This window comes from Amphiprion ocellaris, chromosome 20, assembly GCF_022539595.1.
Source record: "Amphiprion ocellaris isolate individual 3 ecotype Okinawa chromosome 20, ASM2253959v1, whole genome shotgun sequence".
Taxonomy (NCBI): Eukaryota; Metazoa; Chordata; class Actinopteri; family Pomacentridae; genus Amphiprion; species Amphiprion ocellaris.
The window spans coordinates 26651071-26669557 of record NC_072785.1 but is presented as its reverse complement, the minus strand read 5'-3'; the positions used below and the strand labels follow the sequence as shown (position 1 = coordinate 26669557).

Genomic DNA, 18487 nt, shown 5'->3' with positions numbered 1-18487 from the left:
GAAACATCGCGAAGGAAACGTGGTTCTCTGATTGAGTCACGGCCTGAAGGTGGCTGATTGTTGTGGGAAGGACTTCCATTGAGGTGGAGAAGATCCGAGTGACGGTGTGGAACTGAAACCTGAGGAATAATCCTGCTTTAGGAGAATGAAACTTCTTTAAAAATGCACTTTTTACTCATTAAAACCAGTCTTCTAACGTCGCACAGATAATCTGAAGCGCAGAAACAGAGTTGATTTGTGGTAAAATGCTCCGGAAAGACAGAGCTCGATCCTACAAGGAGGTGAGATTACAGCAGACTTTGTGTTTCTGTCAGTTTGTTGTTTTAACCTTTAAAACGTCAATAATGTGTTTAGTGAGGAGCCTCTACGGTCAGGTTCTTGTCATCATGTGATCTGACAGCTGAGCACAGCACTTTGAAAACTTCCCGTAACATGAGATTACAGATCTTCACGTTTCCTCTGAGGCGAAACTACACTTTCCTGCTCATTTTCTACTTTTACATGAGACTCAGTGTTGTTATTCTGAAATTTTAAACTTTAAATCACCAAACTAATCCACTGAAACTATTTAAAAGAGGCTGTAATTCAACTTTACTGTGATTCTGGACAAGTGTTGACAAGTGTTTTCTACTGTTTACCCCACCCTCATTGGTAGAAAAGGTTTGGATTTAATACTATAAACACCTTTCAGTGTCGTGCAGTAATTAGATTTTATAAAAATAATACAAGTAATCTTTATTTTTAGTCCACTTTTTAAAATAGAAGCTAAAAAATGCTTCAGAAGGCAGCAAAAATAAAACAGAAAAACAGATAATTGTGGCTGAATTAAAACCAAACCATTACTGGAAGAAATATTACGCAGTTAATGAATATTTTCTACATTTAAAATACTCCATATAATACATTTCTATATTATTTTTTAACATAAAATGTGTAATATTTTCTGCTTATGGAAGAATCTTTTCAGTACTAGGTTTTCTTTTTCTACATCTTCATGAAATAATTTTATGTTTCACACAGGTCATTCCAGAATTGGAGGACATTTTATGTCCCACCCATCAAATTTCAAATAATCCATGTACAAAATATGAAAACATTCAGTTGTTGTGTAAATTTACTTGTCCTAAGACCAAATTTATAAAAACTAGAAGAAAAAATGCCAAATAAGTCTGGAGTTCCCCCTAAAGTGTAATTTTTCTCTTGTCCCACCCCCCTGATGACCAAACTGAATCTCAAATAAAACAAAATGAAATTTTAATCTCCTTTTTTTTGTATTATTTTTTTCATTGATGTCTCTTGTAATTGTGGGACAAAAATTTCAATCAACATAATATTTTAAATAATAATTATAATGCATGGAAGGTGTGTCCCAAGTGACCTCAAACTTTTGAACGGTAGTGTAGCTAGCCTCTACTTCTGAGAAAAAGCTAACATTAGCATGGATTTCCAACACTGTTATGCATATTATCAGGAAAAGACAAATTCTTTTTACTGTTTTCCATCAGTCAGTTTGTCCTCTTAGTCAGCAGTAACAGCTAGCTAAATATCTAGCTTTTACTCCTGAGAAAAAGCTAACATTAGCATGGATTAGCAACCCTGTTACTGTGATTAGAGTAGGGTTAGCAAACAACAAATAAAACATGGAATAACAATGGTATCATTGATGTGTAAGCTGAGTCAATCAAGTCTTTGATAGTTTATTGTTGATTATTGATGAATATATAGCAGAAAATTGTAAAAGAGAAGGTTTGTTTTTCAACAATTTTGAAGCCCAAATGTCCTCCAATTCTGGAATGACCCACATTCAAAGAAATCTGTGCAATGTCATATCATATATCTGTATATTTCTTGTATATTTTTATTTCTCTACTAACATTCTGTACATTTTTAGCGGCTGTTACACTGTAAATAGCCCCACTGTGGTATTAGTAACAGCTTATCTTATTAAAGTGCAAATATTGTTTGTCAGTTAGCTTATATATGCTGAGACAGATCAACATTGGATAATCAATGGATATATCGGTTTACATTGATTGCTTTCTAAGTGATATCTGTATAGAATTGATCATTTACTCCAAATGAATGTCTGTGCAGTAGTAGTAGTAACTTACAGCCAGTATATATGTTAAGTAATACTGAGTGCTTTAATTGCTGTAGCTTTTTTCAGTTCTTGTTATTGTTGAAATGATAGTGTCAGATTCGAAGATGTTTTTATGGATAAATTGCATAAAATAAGTGCAAACAGACACAAAGGAGTAACATCAGCTGATTAAAACTGTTGTATTCTATATTAAACCATAATATGAATGGCGTTTTTTTTTGTCAATTAAACAACATTTTCCCAAATAAACTGTATGGAAATGCAGTTTTCCAAGTTGATAACAGGTTCTTGACATAGAGATATCTTTATGATCGTTCAGATTTTAAATTATTTCATACTGACGCCTCTTACTTCTCTAAATTACTCAACTTTTTGGTCTCCTTCCAAAACCAGGTTACATAAGAACTTATGAGGGATGATAATAGTTCAAATCAACCAGCAGAAACCTTTGACATCATTTTGTCGATTGGTGGTTGTTTGAAGGACATTTTGCTGCTTCTAATTTTTTAACCACATTCAAGTACTTTCCAGTCTTTTGCTTATCCACAATACTGTTGTTGCATGTCCTCTTCCTAACAGTTCAATGATGAAGAGGATGACGATGAAGGTAACACTCAGTCTCATGGCTTTTTCGACGACGGCACTGAAGACTTGGACCATGAGGAGCCCAACGGCAGCATCTCACAAGGTAGCAGAAGATCCTCTCTGACATATTTTTAATGAGTATCTGCTTTAATGAGCTTCTGGAGAATTCACCATTTTGGGTTTTGGTGTCACGTGAAGGTCCAAATACAAATAGAACTACTAAAACCTGCACATACAGTCATGAACCAAAACATACATCTCTAAAGATCATGTATGTCCTTGCAATCTTGAGTTTCCAATGACTCCTATAACCCTTATTTTCTATGATGAAAATGCACTTTGGTTCTTTCATAGATTTATTACAGATCTTCTGGACATATGACAAAATCAAGTGGGTCCAAAATATACATACAGCAATGCTAATGTTTGGTTAAATGACCCTTTGGCCATTTTTACCTCAACTAGCTGCTTTTGGTTTCCATCTACAAGCCTCTGGTTGAATCTTTGCCCCTCTAGACAGAATTGTTACAGTTCAGCTAAATTTGTTGACTTTCTGACTCCGAGTTGTTTCTTCATCACAGTCCACAGGTTCTTGATGGGTTTGTGGAGACCAGTTTAAAACCTTAATTCTAGCCTGATTTAACTATTTCTATTATCACTTTTGACATGTGTTTGGGGTCATTGTCTTGTTGGAACACCTAACTGTGTCCAAAATCCGACCTTCTGGCTAATGATTTTAGATTTCCCTGAAGAATGTGGAGGTAATCCTCCTACTTCGTTATTCAGTTTAGTTTGTTGAAAGCACCAAAACAGCTCCAGAACATGATACTGCCACCGCCATGCTTTATGGTAGGTTTGGTGTTCTTGGTGTTCAAGGCCTCACCTTCTCTTCTCCAAACATATTTCTAGTCGTTGAGGCCAAATAGCTCAACTTTTGTTTCATCTAACAACCAAACTTTCTTCCAGAAGGCCTTTTCTTTGTCCATGTGATCAGTGGAGCTTTAAGGTTCTGTTTCTCGAGGAAGAACTTCCTTCTCCTTGGAGCCTCTCAGCTCATGTTGATGTAAAACACTGTGGATACTGACAGCTGCTGGAACACATCATTCATTCAGACCTGCTTTTTGCTGATTCTTGCTCGATTCTTGACCATCCTGACCCATTGTCTCTCAGCAGCAGGTGTTAATTTATGTTTTCTTGCTGATCGTGGCAGTAACACAACCATACAATGGACTTTATACTTAGAAACAAGTTCTAAGTGACTTTCCTGCCTTGTTCAAGTCAATGATTTCCTTTAGCAGATCTTTGTTGAGCTCCTCAGACTTTCCCACTGTAATGTTTGTATTAGAGTCGGATGAGTGGATCAAATGGGCATTTAAATAACCTCAGAGGAGTCACCAGCTGTAGTCAATCGTAAACAGTCACGACAAGTTAAGAGGCCATGCCACTATTGATTAACAACCTGATAATTCCAGTTGCTATATGTATATTTTGATGCTGCAGGTTTTGTTATTTTTCTAGGAGACCTATAATAAATCTATGAAAGAACCAAAATGCATGACTGTTTTTTGTGACAAAGATGGATGTGTTCAATAATTCCATCATAGAAAATTTTGGGTTACAGTAACCATTGGAAACTCAAGACTACCATGATATACACGGTCTTTTTAAGTGTTTGTTAACTTTTGCACAACTGTACCTTTGCTCTTTGCTCAATTAAGGTGCTTTTACATGTTTCTACGAATATTTTCCCTACAGATGACGACATCACGGGCAACAGTTCATCCAGGAGGTTCAGTAAAACCTGCCTGAAGAACGTCTTTACTGTGGTTCTCATCTTCGTGTACCTGCTGCTTACGGCGGTGGCGGTGTTTCTCGCCTACCAAACCATCTCCGACTTTCTGGTGAAGCTCAAGCAGCCGGTCATGTCTGTCACCTACAAAGAAGTCGACTCATTTTCACCCCCAGGTTGGTTTAAATGACACACTGTAAGGGTGGTTTTGAAGGGTAATTCAGGACTGTTATTGGGTTAGTAGGCAGCAGCCAGTGTGGTGTTTAGGTAAACAGTCTGAACCACAGATTACAGCCTGAAAATACGTCATGGACTGCACTGCCCTCCAAAATGCTGGATAGAAATCTAATTTACTGATTTAGGCAAGGCAAGTTTCAGCACCAAGGGAGTTCTGCGTGTTTAACCTTAACCACAACAAGCATAAAAAGCAGATAAAGCAATAAAAAAGGCTTAAATAAAGAATAAAAAAAATTATAAAGTAAGACAAAACAGAAAATAAAAGGTTAAAATATTTATTATTCACTGAAGGGCAGAGACAAACAGGAAAGTCTTCAGCCTTGTTGTAAAAGAGCTGAGAGACCTGCAGTTTTATGTGAGCTTGTTCCAGATATGTGATGCATAAAAACACTGAAAACTTCCTCTGTGGGTTTTACTTTCACTTTGAGGAAAAAAGGTTGACAACTGAGGCCAAAATAAAGAGACTTTGGCTCTATTTTTTCATCTGAGAGAATTATGAAATAACTAAAGTTTCATTGTCCTCACCACCAGGCTAACGTGAGAATCTGTGGAAAGCAATTAAAAGTGAAGTTTCCCTAAGTTCCTCCTAATCAAAACTGTGAATCTGAGCACAGATAACAGCCTTATAACTGCACATCAGTGACACCGATATTGTTCAACCTGTTCTACAACTTCTCAACTTCATGTCATAAACTAAACTTAATGCAACAGAAATGAAGCACAACAATCCTGCATACATTTTAAATACAGTAGTACCAGGCAACCTCTTTACTGAGTGTACCACACTGTGCAAACTTTCTAAAAATGGTTTTAATCACAAATATGGTCCGGTGTTGGTGTAGCGACCGCCATGATTTAAAGATTTATGTGCTGCTACTTCAGTTTTTATAAGGTTTTGCTTAGTAATGAGACTTTGTGAATCTAAAGTGGTCAGGAGCTCATCCATTATTGATTGCATGTTTTTCTTTCTTTCAACAGGTATCGCTCTTTATCCCGGCAAAGCTCAGCTGCTGAGCTGCAAACATCACTACCACGACTACATCCCGCCTTTAGTGGACCCTGGCACACCTCAGGAAATAGACTGTGAGGTTACACGAGTGACTTACATCGGACCGTTCACAAATCAAACAGGGGTCAGTTACACTGTAAATATATACAGTATTCACTAAGTTAGATGTTTTCCTCTTTTATTTCTTTTCAACATTGCATCATGGTCAATTTAGTTTGCCTTTTTAAAGACAAGAATGTACAATCAAGACTCTTTCATGTCAAAGTGGAAACTGGGTTCTGGAAGCATCCTCACATGATGATGCTGCCACCACCATGCTTCACATCATGATGCTGCCTGTGATTATGTGCAGTGTTGTTTATCATCAGACCTAAGAACCTTCTTCTAGTTGACTTCAGTCTCCAACATGCCATCAGGTGAACTCTAGTCGAGATTTAATATGAGCTTTTTTTCAACAGTGTCTTTCTCTTTTCCCCTGTAAAGCTTTAAATGGTGGTAGATCTCTCCTGTCAGCTGCTGAAGCTTGTAACTCCTTCAGGGGTGTCATAGGTGTCTTTGTGGCCTCCCTCACTCCCTTTCTTACATGGTCACACAGTTTTTGAGTCTTTTTTTGGTAAATTCTTGTCAAAAAAGACAAATTAAATTGACCATCAATGTTGAAAAGCAGAAAAACGGGACTATAAACTGTACAAAGAAAACATATACATGCCAACTATTTAATTAGTTTTGAAGACAGTTTTTACTCACTCTCCCCTTCTATATTGTAGAAAACAGCTCTGGTGTTCCGTGGCCCGTCTGATGTCAGAAACAAAGAGCTGATCTTCATGCAGTTCAGTCACAATGAAACAGAGGAGGACTTCAGCGCCATCACTTACATGCTTTTTGCAAAGTATAGCGACTTGATTACGAGGTAATAGCAACCAACAGCTATTTATTGTGGTGGTAGTGTTTGCTGATGCCATTTCTGGTACATTTTATGTTTTTTTTTCCCCTCATGACACAAATCATGCACTAACAACTTAATAGGAATTATTAATGCCATTTAAAAGTCAATTATATTAGCTATCACATCACTTGGAGCTTATCTGAAGTTACTTTTTTGTTGTTAGTTTGTGTTTTTTGAAAGAAATTCTGATTTTAGAGGTTATTTATTGCAGTTTCACAACAGCATTTGTGTTTTCTGACTGTGTAGTACAAACAAATCAGAGTTTATGAGGGACTGTGAGAGGAATTATTCCACATGGACCTTCTCTGGTGGATTCAGAACTTGGGTCAAGATGTCTCTAGTGAGGACTTCTGGGAAACACAATGAGGCTATGGAGTTTCGCCAAGAGGTATTTACCTGATTGCTCATGTTTTACAGGCATGATGAAGTTTAGAAGCTTTAATTTCATTATTTGTGTTGGTTTTTGTAGTCCGCTGTGGTGAAATTCAACGACAAGCGACCGGAACAAGAGCAGACCAACCAGCTCTTCTTTGCCGTTTTCGAATGGCGAGATCCTTACATGCAAGAAATCAGACTGGTAAGTTCACTCAGACGTTTTATTCTCATTAGAACTAGTTTGTTTTTGTAAGGATTTAATTCAGCTGTGTGTATTTTGAAACAGATAGTCACTGCGAATCCCTGGAGCGCCATGGCCATCCTCTGCGGCGTCTTCATGGCTCTTTTCAAAGCTGCTAATTTTGCCAAACTCACCATTCAGTGGATCATCAGGATGCGTAAGAGACATCTGAAGAATAAAGCACGAGAACTGAACCAAGTGAGCTGAAACACTTTGTAGAGAAGCACTGGTGACACATTCTGACAAAATCCACATTATCTCACTCTTCTTAGTCTTTATTTTTACACAGTTGCATTTGTTGAGGTCACTAACTTGCATCATTTTCTAATAACTGGTGAGAAATTTAAGCACTGAAGCATTTTATCCGCAAGATTTTCCATTTTATTGATGGTGTTGTCTCCATTTTCACGTTTTAACAAACAGAAATGACTGGATTTTACTGCTAATTTAATCATTTCATAAAGAGATATTCAGTGAATTTTTATTGTTGTTGCTGCTGCATTTCAAAATAAGACGTGTTTCATAAATATTTTCTGAAACATTCCAGGGAAACAAATGTTGCTGAAGGGTGAGACGCAGTTAAAGCTTATTTTTGAAAACATGTTTCGGGTATAAAACTGAGAAAATGTGAACTTTGGTAAAAATGTTGCAGGATTTTGGAGTGGTTCTCAAAGGGATAATGCTACTTTAAAGGGAATATTACACAACATTGTGTCTGTATGTAGCGTTTTATAACACAAATTGCCATTCCGAATTACAATTACCTTGATAACTCCTAAGAGATTAAGAGCTGTTTTTATAGCATATTTGCTCAATCCATTTTTCCAGAACTTTCTCTGATTTCATGTAATTCCAACATAATGTGTTGTAAAGAACTGTATTTACTTGAGCTGTGAATGTGTCTTGGTCAATATTATATCACATACGTCATGTTTTTAGAGATGTTCAGAAAATAAACATATTTTTATGCCTGAAAATATTATTGTTGACTTTTATTTACAAGGGTTTAGATTGATATTGCCATAGAGCATAGAAATACGCTTTAACAAAATGAGATTTGTTTATTTTTCATCCAACCAAGGAAGTACACAGAAGCGTTGTTGAGATCTTTACACATTGAACTGTTCACGAAGTCCAGAAATCTTTAGTTTAACCTCCTAATTGCACCATTTTCAAGTTATTTTATAGAAAAATAAATATAAAATGGCCATTTAATCATCTTTGTACGCTTAGTTCATTTTCCATATTAATATCACAGTGAGAGCAGGATAATTAGACCAGTGGTTCTGGAGCTGTATGCCTTTAAATTAGTCTTACTTAAGATGATTTAGCACTATAATTACATGTAAAGGCATGTCTTGTAGCAAAAACGTTTGAGAATTATTGAGGTAGACCACATAGTACAAAATGAGCATTTTTTAAAGCTGGTTTTAATTGTAATTTATTGTTATTTTACAGATTTTTTTTTCTGTTAAATCAATAATAATTAGTAAAATCACAGAAAAACAAAATTGACTACGTGAAAGATCAGTATTTTTGCAAATTACAGTTTGTTGTTTTACAACTGTAAAGTTTCACAATTTTCACTGTTTACAAATCAGCAAAAAAAATTATAAAAATGCAGAAATTTACTGTTATCTAAAAGAAGAAAAATAAATCCATAAATATTATTGTAATCTGCTATTTTATGGATTTTTCCTGTTTTGGTAAATTCCAGATGTTACCTAGTAAAATCAAACAACAAAATTATTAATTTAAATGTTAAATGTATATATATATATTTTTTTTTAATGAAAAGCTAATACTGTAAATAATGTACACATCAAAAATCTGTATTTTTTTACAGATGATAGTTTGTTGTTTTAAATGTGTGAAATATTTTTTTCGCAGATTTTTTTTAGCAGTGTTATTGTGGTCACACATTTAAAATAACAAATAAAAAAAATTGAAAATAATGGCAAATATTTATAAAAATTTAAAAATATATATTTAAAAATATTTTGTAAATTAAATTAAATACATATTTTATATTTATTGTAGTATTTAATATAAATATATAAAATCTATAAATTTTATATATTATATATTTAGATTAAATATTTATATATTTATATTTTAGAAATATATTTTAAAATATAAATATATAATATAAATATATAAAAATGTTTTTTTTAAATATATTTTTATATTTGTTATTATTCGAGTTTTTAAACGTTAGCTTTCCACCGTTTTTAACACACTTTTTCAGGGACCCTGCTGTCAGATTTTCACAGTTTTTCAGTGCAGTCACATTAAATGTGGATTTAAACTATTAATTCAGGAGATTTTAAATGAATACTATCGTTATGAACCATCTGCTCTGGACTGAGTGCTTTTTTCCTGCACAGCGCTGCTCCTGAATGCCTCCTGGTTTGTAGTTTCGGGTTGAGCAGGATGTTGTTGTTAGCTTCAGTTTTGGAGGAGAACTTCCAGTAGTCCTGCACACATGTGGCTGTTTTAAAGGTAGCCGACAGACACACCTCGGTATTTATACCGTGTACAAACACTCTGTCTTCGCTGTTCTCTCTCAGGCTTATAGAAATAGTAAATTAGCAGGAGTAACGTTGCTGTTGCTTGCTAGAATGCTAATGTTAGCATGTTAACTTGCTAGCTATAGTTGTTACTTAACCGACAGTTTAACTCAGTGAAAAGTCACAGTTCGTCTAAACAGTTTGTAATTCTGGCAGTCGGGTGGTGTTTTTGTTTTGTTTTTGACGCAGTTATCACGGTTGTCTGCTCTCTTTAACAACAGCTAGCTACAGCTAAGCTAACAACGATGAGGGGTCCAACCCACTGCTAGCTAACCAACTTAACTAGCCAGTTTTAAAACGCAGAAACACAGACGTTAAGTTGTATCTGCTGCAGTTTCTGACTATATTTACTTTCTTCTCAACGTGGGAAAATGTTGTCTGACTTGTGATGCTAAACTCCTGCACCAGGTAGCTAACTGCTAGCAGGTTAACCTAACAGTTCAGTGGTGTGAAACAGGTTAGGGAACTTTAATAGACCCTTTTGTTAATCTGAAGCATTCAATGCAAGTTAGCTTTGAACTTGAACTTGCATTTGTGGTGACCTTTATTGAGCTTCATGGAGAACTGTGCTGTCTAGTTTCTGCTTTAGCATCAGCAGAAGGAAGCCATGTAGCAGTCAAACCTCTTGAATTGCCTCCTCTATATATTCCTGTGTATTTTCAGATATTTTACCACCGCTACATGTTCTGTTTAGAAGTTAACTGGTCTCAAAACACAGTCCTTCCTGCTGCCCTTACAGAGATGGAACATGAGCCTTGGATCTTACTAATATTATAAACAGCTGCCCTCTGGTGCTTTGGGGGGGAAGAGAAATGGTGATGGAGGCATTTAGAGGCATTTTATAATGTCATAAACAGAATATAGTCCGAACTAATGATGATGGTGATGGTATCTCCAGACTGTATTCTATATTAAACTGCACTGATTCAACTATGGGTGAGTTGCTGTGGATGTGAGAGGGAGGAAAGTTGTCAGATGGAGACGTGACGCTGCTGCAAAATTGAAAAGGAAGCTGGCACATTGTTTGACCGAACTAACTTTTCTTAATTATAATGATTCAAGACTGTAATAGGAGTCAACAGGACAAGTTTTGCACCTCTTTTCTTATTCTTCCCCACTCAGAATCCAAATCAGAGTAATGCTGAACAACTAATTGCAACATTATCAAAATCACAATATGGCCAACTGCAATATCCAAAACAAAGGAGCTGCAGTTTTGTGATTAAAAATATATAAATAAAATGATGGTAGTAAAGAGACGCCCTGGCTTATGAGTCATACTCTGCAGATGTAAAAGAATATAAATGTTTGGGGCAGGCTGCAGCAAAAAAACCTTTCATAATCTGTGGTTTTTGCAGAAAAGAAATGAGAAAAATAGCATTCCCACGAAAATTGTGACTCATATCACAGTGCCTCTTTATTGTATGCATTTTAACACTGTATAAAAGATTTTTTTAACATCCTGTAAAACTGAAAATTTGGCAATGAGGATGCCAGAAAAAATACATTAAAACACTGGAATATTGTAATGTTCAAAAACTGTAAAAATAAATACATTTTAAAAATTGTGAAAACAACATCAGATATCTGTTTAAAAAATGGGGAAAATCTGCAAAATAATTGTTAAAAAAATAACTTTTCAACCTTAGTATATATAATTTTTATTTCAAATAATGGCAAAAAACAAACAAAAAAATTATTTCTGATTTATATATTGTAAAAAAATGTGTTAATTTACAGTCCAACAGAGAAATAATGGATTTCCATTTGTAAAAGTACAGATTTTGGATGTTATTTACAATTTTTGACTATAAATGAACCTGGAAATTAAGACTTTTTTTTCTGTGATTTTGGTGAAAATCTATAAAATAACAGTCAAAAACGGTTCTAAAGTTTATTTACAGTGTACGTAGCTCATCATTTTCTGGATTTCTTTCTTTCTTTATTAACTTCCCCAAATGTAAACACTGGTATCTACTCATATTTTGTATTTCTAAAACTCAAATAATACAGGTGGAAATGACGATTCCTTTATGTTTTTTGTTGTGATTTTGTTTTCTATGGTACCAGATCTACAGCAAAGACAGCAGAGGCTCTTTGTAACTTTTCATCTTAACTTTTAATGCATCGACACATTCATAAACCAGCAACATGTCTGGACAGAACAGAGTTTCTGCGTAGTCAGCTGTAACCTGTGAGGGCAGACGTTGACCAGCAGTTGACTTACTGCCGGCGTTGCTTTCTCGGCCTGTTTGTGAGCGTAAAACAAGTCCAGACTTAGCCTGCGGTGCTGCCTCGGCTCTGCTGCTGGCTGCAGAGTTGCCCTCTCAGCAGACTGGAATTAGACCAGCAGGCTGAACTCTGCTGGTATCTGGGCCGTGGTTCCGAGGCATGTTGTTGAATAGCAGGTGTGGTTCAGCGAAAGTCCGTTGGTTTGAAGTGTGAGCTTTTGCTGAGAGCACGTCTTCTAATATAAAATATGCAAGAGCTGCAGTCATTAATTGATTTCTAATTAGTTTTTGATAATGGTTTGGGTAAGAAATAAGTCAAAATCCTCTTATTGCAGCTTCTTAAATTTGAATATTTTCTTTTTTTTTTTTTTTTTTTTTTTACTCTTCTGTGACAGTAAACTGAATATGTTTGGGTTGTGGAAAATAAAAGACAGTTCAGGATGTCACACATTGTTTCCCAATTTTCTGACACTTTATAAACCAAACAAGTAATTGTTTAATCAAGAAAATAACTGAGAGTTTAATGGACTTGAAAATAATAATTTTTGCTGATATTTGTTGAGTCAAACGGCAATCAAATGCGGTAGCAAAATGAGATACTGTTCCTCTTACAGCTCCTTAACCCTGTAAGACAGCAAAAAAATTTGCATATATATATATATATATATATATATATATATATATATATATATATATATATATATATATATATATATGTAAATAATAATAAAAAAACTAAAACTGATGTTGTATTTTTGGGTTTTACAGGGTTAAGTGCAATAACATGATGTATTGCTGTTTTTTTCTCTCTATAACTTAAATAACAACAAAAATGTCGCAGAGTTTAAAATCAACACAAGAAGTCATAATACTGAGCTAGCGCTTTATTAGGGACACCTGCAATCTAATGCAGCACCAGGAACACCTGCTAGATTTATGGATTTAATGACAATTATGTCAACAGAAACTGGAAACACTCCATGAAAGTAGAAGTTAAGGTAAAATCTGGCATTGGACTGCGTTAGATTTCACAGGTGTTGCAAATAAAGCGCTTGAGGAGCCATGATTAGTGGTTTCAAAGGGTTTTTTTTAGGTTCATTGAACTCTTTTTGAGATTTTTCCAAAGCATAAATGTTGTTTTAGGGATGTTTTCAGTCCAAGTATCATCAGATAATCTGTAATTAATTTGTAATTCAGAAGCAAAAAATAAATAATTTTTTCGCCTGAAAGGCAAAAATAAAAAGGTCAGGTATCAGGATCAGAATCAAATATGGTACCTTTTTTTTTTTTTTGGCAAATCCAAATCTTAATCGATTAATCATTGTAATATGTAGCTCAGGTAAAACTATTATTTTTATTAATACGGGATGGTGTCTCGTCATTTTGCTGTTTTAAGCTGTTAGTAATGAGTCCTTTAACGTTATTAAATTCTGTTTGTTTGTTTTTTTTACAGGAATGGGCTGAAATCCACCTGCGTTCAAAATGGCGAGAGACAGGAAGTGCATCCTCTGTGAAACGGTCTACATCTCCAAGCAGGTAATTGACCCAGAAGTAGGATTTACACAAGAAATCTGCATAATTAGAAATAAACATGTTAATTTCAGGTGATATTTTGAGGACGTCTGGTTACATTTGCAACTTGTGGACAAAATATCAAAAAAAATCTCATTTGTGTTTGCCCAAAAATCAATGTTGTCGTCTTATATCATGGAAAAAATCTTGATATGATGTTGTTTTATTCATATATTTTCAGTTAAAACATGCTTATATAAATTAAAACACCTATTTCAACCTCATTTGTGCACATCAGCATTCTTCTGTTCCAGCCACATGCTGCGTTGATTGGATGTGCAAATTTCCCTTCATGGGTGTCAATAAAGAGTTTATCTAACTAAGCTTATAAACGACATTTGTGGATTTTAAAACACTTTATTTCTAATGTGTATCTGTAGGAGATGGATGAGCACATGAGGAGTATGCTGCACCACCGTGAGCTGGAGAAGCTCAAAGGCCGGTGAGTTGTTGTTATAATCATCCAAATAACACCTACATATTATAATAATGGACCTCATTTTCATAATAAAGGTTCGCTATGATCAATAATGCCGAAGCATATAGAGCAGGGGAGTCAAACTTATTCCAGTTCACAGGCCACATTCAGCACAATTTGATCTCAAGTGGGCCGGAACAGTAAAATCACAGCATAATAACCTATAAATAACCACAACTCCAAAATTTTCCCTTGTTTTAGTGCAGAAAAGTGCATTCTGAAAATGTTCACATTTAAGGAAGTATCTCTTTACAAAACATTGTGAACAACCTGAAATTTCTTAAGAGAAATAAGTTCAGCAACATTATGCCTCAGTTTATCACTGACACATTATAACTTACAGATTACAGTATCTATAAAGGAACAAAACATTTAGTCACAGGTATCTGGAACTGAATGATGTAGTATTTTACTTTAAAAAAGACACAAAAACAACAAAAGCGAGACAAAATATTACAAAAATGAGACACAAAATAATAAAAATGAGACACAAAACGACAAAAAATGAGACAAATGACATGAGACAAAACAAAAAAGAGACAAAAAATTTGACAAAAAAGCTACAAAGCAACAAAAAATGGACAAATGACACAAACGAGACACAAAACAACGAATAAAGCAAAACAGAAACTGACAAAACAAGACAACAAATGACGAAAGCAAGAAACAAAATGACAAAAAAATAGACAACAAAAGTGAGACAAAAAAAACACAAAACGACACAAACAATACACAAAACAATGAATATAGCAAAACACAAAATGACAAAAATAAGACAAAAAACACAAGCAAGACAAAAAGGAAACACAAAATGACAAAAACGTGAGACCAATGACAAAAGTCAGACAAAAAAGACGACAAAATATTACAAAAAGGACACGCAAAATGATAAAAACGAGACACAAAAATGACAAAATATTAGAAAAAAGTTACAAAGCGACAAAAAAAGGACAAACGACACAAACGATACACAAAACAACAAATAAAACAAACCACAAAATGACAAAATGAGACAAAAAATTGCAAAAGCAAGACACAAAATGACAAAAAAATAGACAACACAAGCGAGACAAAAAACCCCACAGAACGACACAAACAATACACAAAACAATGAATAAAGCAAAATACAAATGACAAAAAAAAGACAAAACCCCCAAGCGAGACAAAAAGGAAACAAGTGAGAAACAAAACGACTAAAACATGAGACAAACAACAGAAGTCGGACAAAAAACTGAAACAAAACGAAAAATTACAAAAATGAGATGCAAAATAATAAAAACGAGACACAAAAAATGAGACAAATGATACGAAACAAAACAAAAAAGAGACAAAAAATAAACAAAACAATTAAGCAACAAAAAAATGGACAAACGTTACACAAAACAATGAATATAGTAAAACACAAAATGACAAAAATAAGACAAAAAACACAAGCGAGACAAAAAGGAAACACAAGACGAAAAAAACGAGAAACAAAACGACAAAAACATGAGACGAACGACAGACAAAACAAGACAAAAAAATATTACAAAAATGAGACAAAAGGACAAAAGAACAATCTTTTATTTTAATTTATAATCAAAACAACTTGTCATGGTTGAGAAGCTATTTTAAATTTATAATTTTACTAATTTACAGTTGTCTTCTTGTGATTTTTACAATTTGAGGGCCGGATTGGACCCTGTGGAGGGCTGGTTGTGGCCCGCGGGCCGCATGTTTGACACCCCTGATATAGAGGTTCAGTTTTATCTTTAAAGCCATTCATAAGAGGAAAAAACCTTCAAACAAAATGAAAATTGTTGATTATTTCCAAAGACTATTATTAACAATCTGAGCTTTTCTTGTCTTGTTTTTCTCACATTTTGCCTCCTATTTAACACTTTCTCTATAAATGAAGTATTAATATTAATGTAAAAAGGTCCAACCGGGAGTTTTGTCCGGATCTATTTGAGTCGTGCAGCACGTGTGTTCTCGTTCACGTGTCCTCGGCTATTGGGCGAGTGGATATATGGGCAGCTGTCTCCTCTGCAGCTCGTATATTTAGACACAATCTCTCCGGAACAACAGGCATGACCGTTAGGAGGCAACTGGTTATCTCGTGACCGCCATGTAGATTACTGAAGGCATGCGGCTCAGATAGAGGAGTGTCGGAGACTGATTCAGTGCCTGGGCTGTTGCTAAGCTACTACACTTTAATATCAGCAGTGACACACAAAGAGGACAGTGTGGTGAAGCATATTTGTAGTAATTTTAATAACGATGTGCTCTTAATGTTGCAGAAACTTTGGATTTATTAGCAACAGTGGTGGTTTAGGGTGTGATGATTTATTAAACTGCCTCAACTGGAATAAGATGGCAGCAGCAAGGTTCACACTCTGAACCATATTTTTATTCACTGTGGGCTCATTTTTCACTGTAATATAAAGTCTAGCACCTCTGTGAAAAGAGCACAATCATGGCTAGAAATAGAGAGAACTCAAACATTTATATTCTGCATTATGACAGTTACAGTGCAGTAAAAAAAGAAAATTATAGTTGAATTTCTGTGACTTTTTATTTTACAATAATTGAAAAAACAGCAATCAACGTTTACAGCATTTTGCCAAGTTCTCACAGGTGTTGCCATTATTAGAAAAAAAAAACACAGTGGGTTTTAATTTCTTAATTTGTTTCCATGCATCTGCTCTGTGTAGAGGAAGCCTGCCGTTCATTTCAGAAGTCCCTGAATTTTTGTTGCGAGACTGAAAGTCACATCTGAGTTGGTCATAGCTTCACAGTTGCGTTCATAAGCGTAGAATTTTTTGTTTTTTGCAGAATCTGGATAGACTAAACATTTTTTTTTTAGCAAATTGTTAAATCTGACATGTAAAATGAAGTGAGTTTAATGAGTAATCATGATTTTCAGTTTAGATTAAGTTCATTTTAATGCAGGTCATACATGATTCATTCAAGGACTGTTGGAAAGTTGAATATTGCACATTTTTTTCTGTTTTTGCAGTTTCTGGCTCTGATAAGTGGTGTAATTTTGGCGATTAAAAAAAAACAAAACATGTATTTTAATTTTTCACAGAATCTGGATAGACTAAGCGTTTTTTTTTTTTTTTTTTTTTTTTTTTAGCAAATTGTTAAATCTGACATGTAAAATGAAGTGAGTTTAATGAATTATTATGATTTTTAGCTGAGATTTGGTTCATTTTAATGCTGGTCATGCATGATCCATTCCAAGATTGTCCCCAGTATTAAATCTGTGGATGTTCTCAGTCATCCAGGTCATGATAAGTCTCAAGCAAGCATAAGTTTTGTCCCCAGTATTGCACAATTTTTTCTGTTCTTGCAGTTTCTGGCTCTGATAAATGTATTTCAACCACACTGAGGGGCGGTATGGGGTTCATATGATTAACTATATACAAAAATACATAAATTGAGGCATTTTTGTGATTATTAATCCATGTAACTAACTGAATGCCTGAGACTGAGGGATACATGGACTATAAAATAGGTTATATGATGATATAATTAAATACTGATATAAATTAGGCATGATGTTTGCTATCAGACACAACAGAAAAGCTCTTAACACACAACAGAATCACCAAATGTCTCTATAAGTACCCCGTTGACCACAAAATTTGACAACTGAAAGACAAAATCTCCAAGAATAGGACCTAAATTAAAATTTAGAGCTTAAAAGACACACTTTGCAACCAAATTCACATTCTTTCCTCAAGAATGAATCCCTCTTAAAGTATTTATTGTAGCTTGTGGGAGCACGTATCAAATATAACTGCAGGACTTGACCTTTCTAACAATGCTGGTGGCTCGTCTGTGTGACGAAGTGTTGCAGCATGAAAAATACTTTTGAGTTCACATCAGATTTAATCATAGTTGCAGCCTGCAAACAGCTGTGCATCCATCTCCACACCTATTCATTTTGTTTTAATCACTGCTGAACTCATTGGAAAATCTTTAAATGAAACATGCAGATCATTTTCTCTACAGTTTTTAGCTGTGATTTGTGGAATCATTTTAGTAATGTGCCACTCTAACCTGCTGACAGATTGCAGGGTGAACTTTAGCAGCCTGATGCAGACTTTTGCGAGGTTCCTCTGCAGCTGAGAAGTAATGTGTCAGGAAAGAAGTAACCCCATCCCCTCGATGAAGGGTTTGCCAACTGCACGAGAGGTCAGAAAATGGCAGCGTGCCATGACATAGATCTGATAGAAAATCCAGTCACAGGGTGGCATATCTGGGAGAGGTTTTTTTTTTTTAAGCGGAGGTTGAGAGCAGCTGCACTCGGCTCCGGTTACGACGGCTCAGCTCCGGATTGGTAGGCAGGAACCCCGGGTCTGTTCT

At 35.0% G+C, this 18487-nt stretch overlaps 2 protein-coding genes across 2 annotated transcripts in view; both read left to right on the top strand.

The window, feature by feature from the left end:
• Positions 1-29: 29 nt before the first annotated feature.
• pacc1 (proton activated chloride channel 1) lies at positions 30-8260 on the top strand. Its single transcript, XM_023285703.3, has 8 exons — positions 30-281; positions 2681-2789; positions 4442-4651; positions 5691-5845; positions 6489-6631; positions 6914-7055; positions 7137-7244; positions 7329-8260. The coding sequence occupies exons 1-8, from the start codon at positions 246-248 to the stop codon at positions 7488-7490; spliced, it is 1065 nt and encodes a 354-aa protein (XP_023141471.1). The 5' UTR covers positions 30-245; the 3' UTR covers positions 7491-8260.
• A 1393-nt stretch (positions 8261-9653) lies between these two features.
• Positions 9654-18487, top strand: part of znf106a (zinc finger protein 106a) — a 33692-nt gene continuing 24858 nt past the window's right edge. The window contains exons 1-3 of the mRNA XM_023285712.3: positions 9654-9785; positions 13538-13620; positions 14037-14098. Of these exons, the coding sequence (XP_023141480.2) occupies positions 13567-13620; positions 14037-14098 (116 nt within the window). The 5' untranslated portion in view covers positions 9654-9785; positions 13538-13566. The remainder of the gene's footprint in view (positions 9786-13537; positions 13621-14036; positions 14099-18487) is intronic.

Bases quoted from the DNA above. Each gene is read 5' to 3' on its own strand.
- pacc1 (XM_023285703.3), top strand. From the start codon at position 246: ATGCTCCGGAAAGACAGAGCTCGATCCTACAAGGAG. The intron at 2,790-4,441 runs GTAGCAGAAGAT...TTTTCCCTACAG, and splicing joins CAACGGCAGCATCTCACAAG to ATGACGACATCACGGGCAAC. The intron at 7,245-7,328 runs GTAAGTTCACTC...ATTTTGAAACAG, and splicing joins ACATGCAAGAAATCAGACTG to ATAGTCACTGCGAATCCCTG.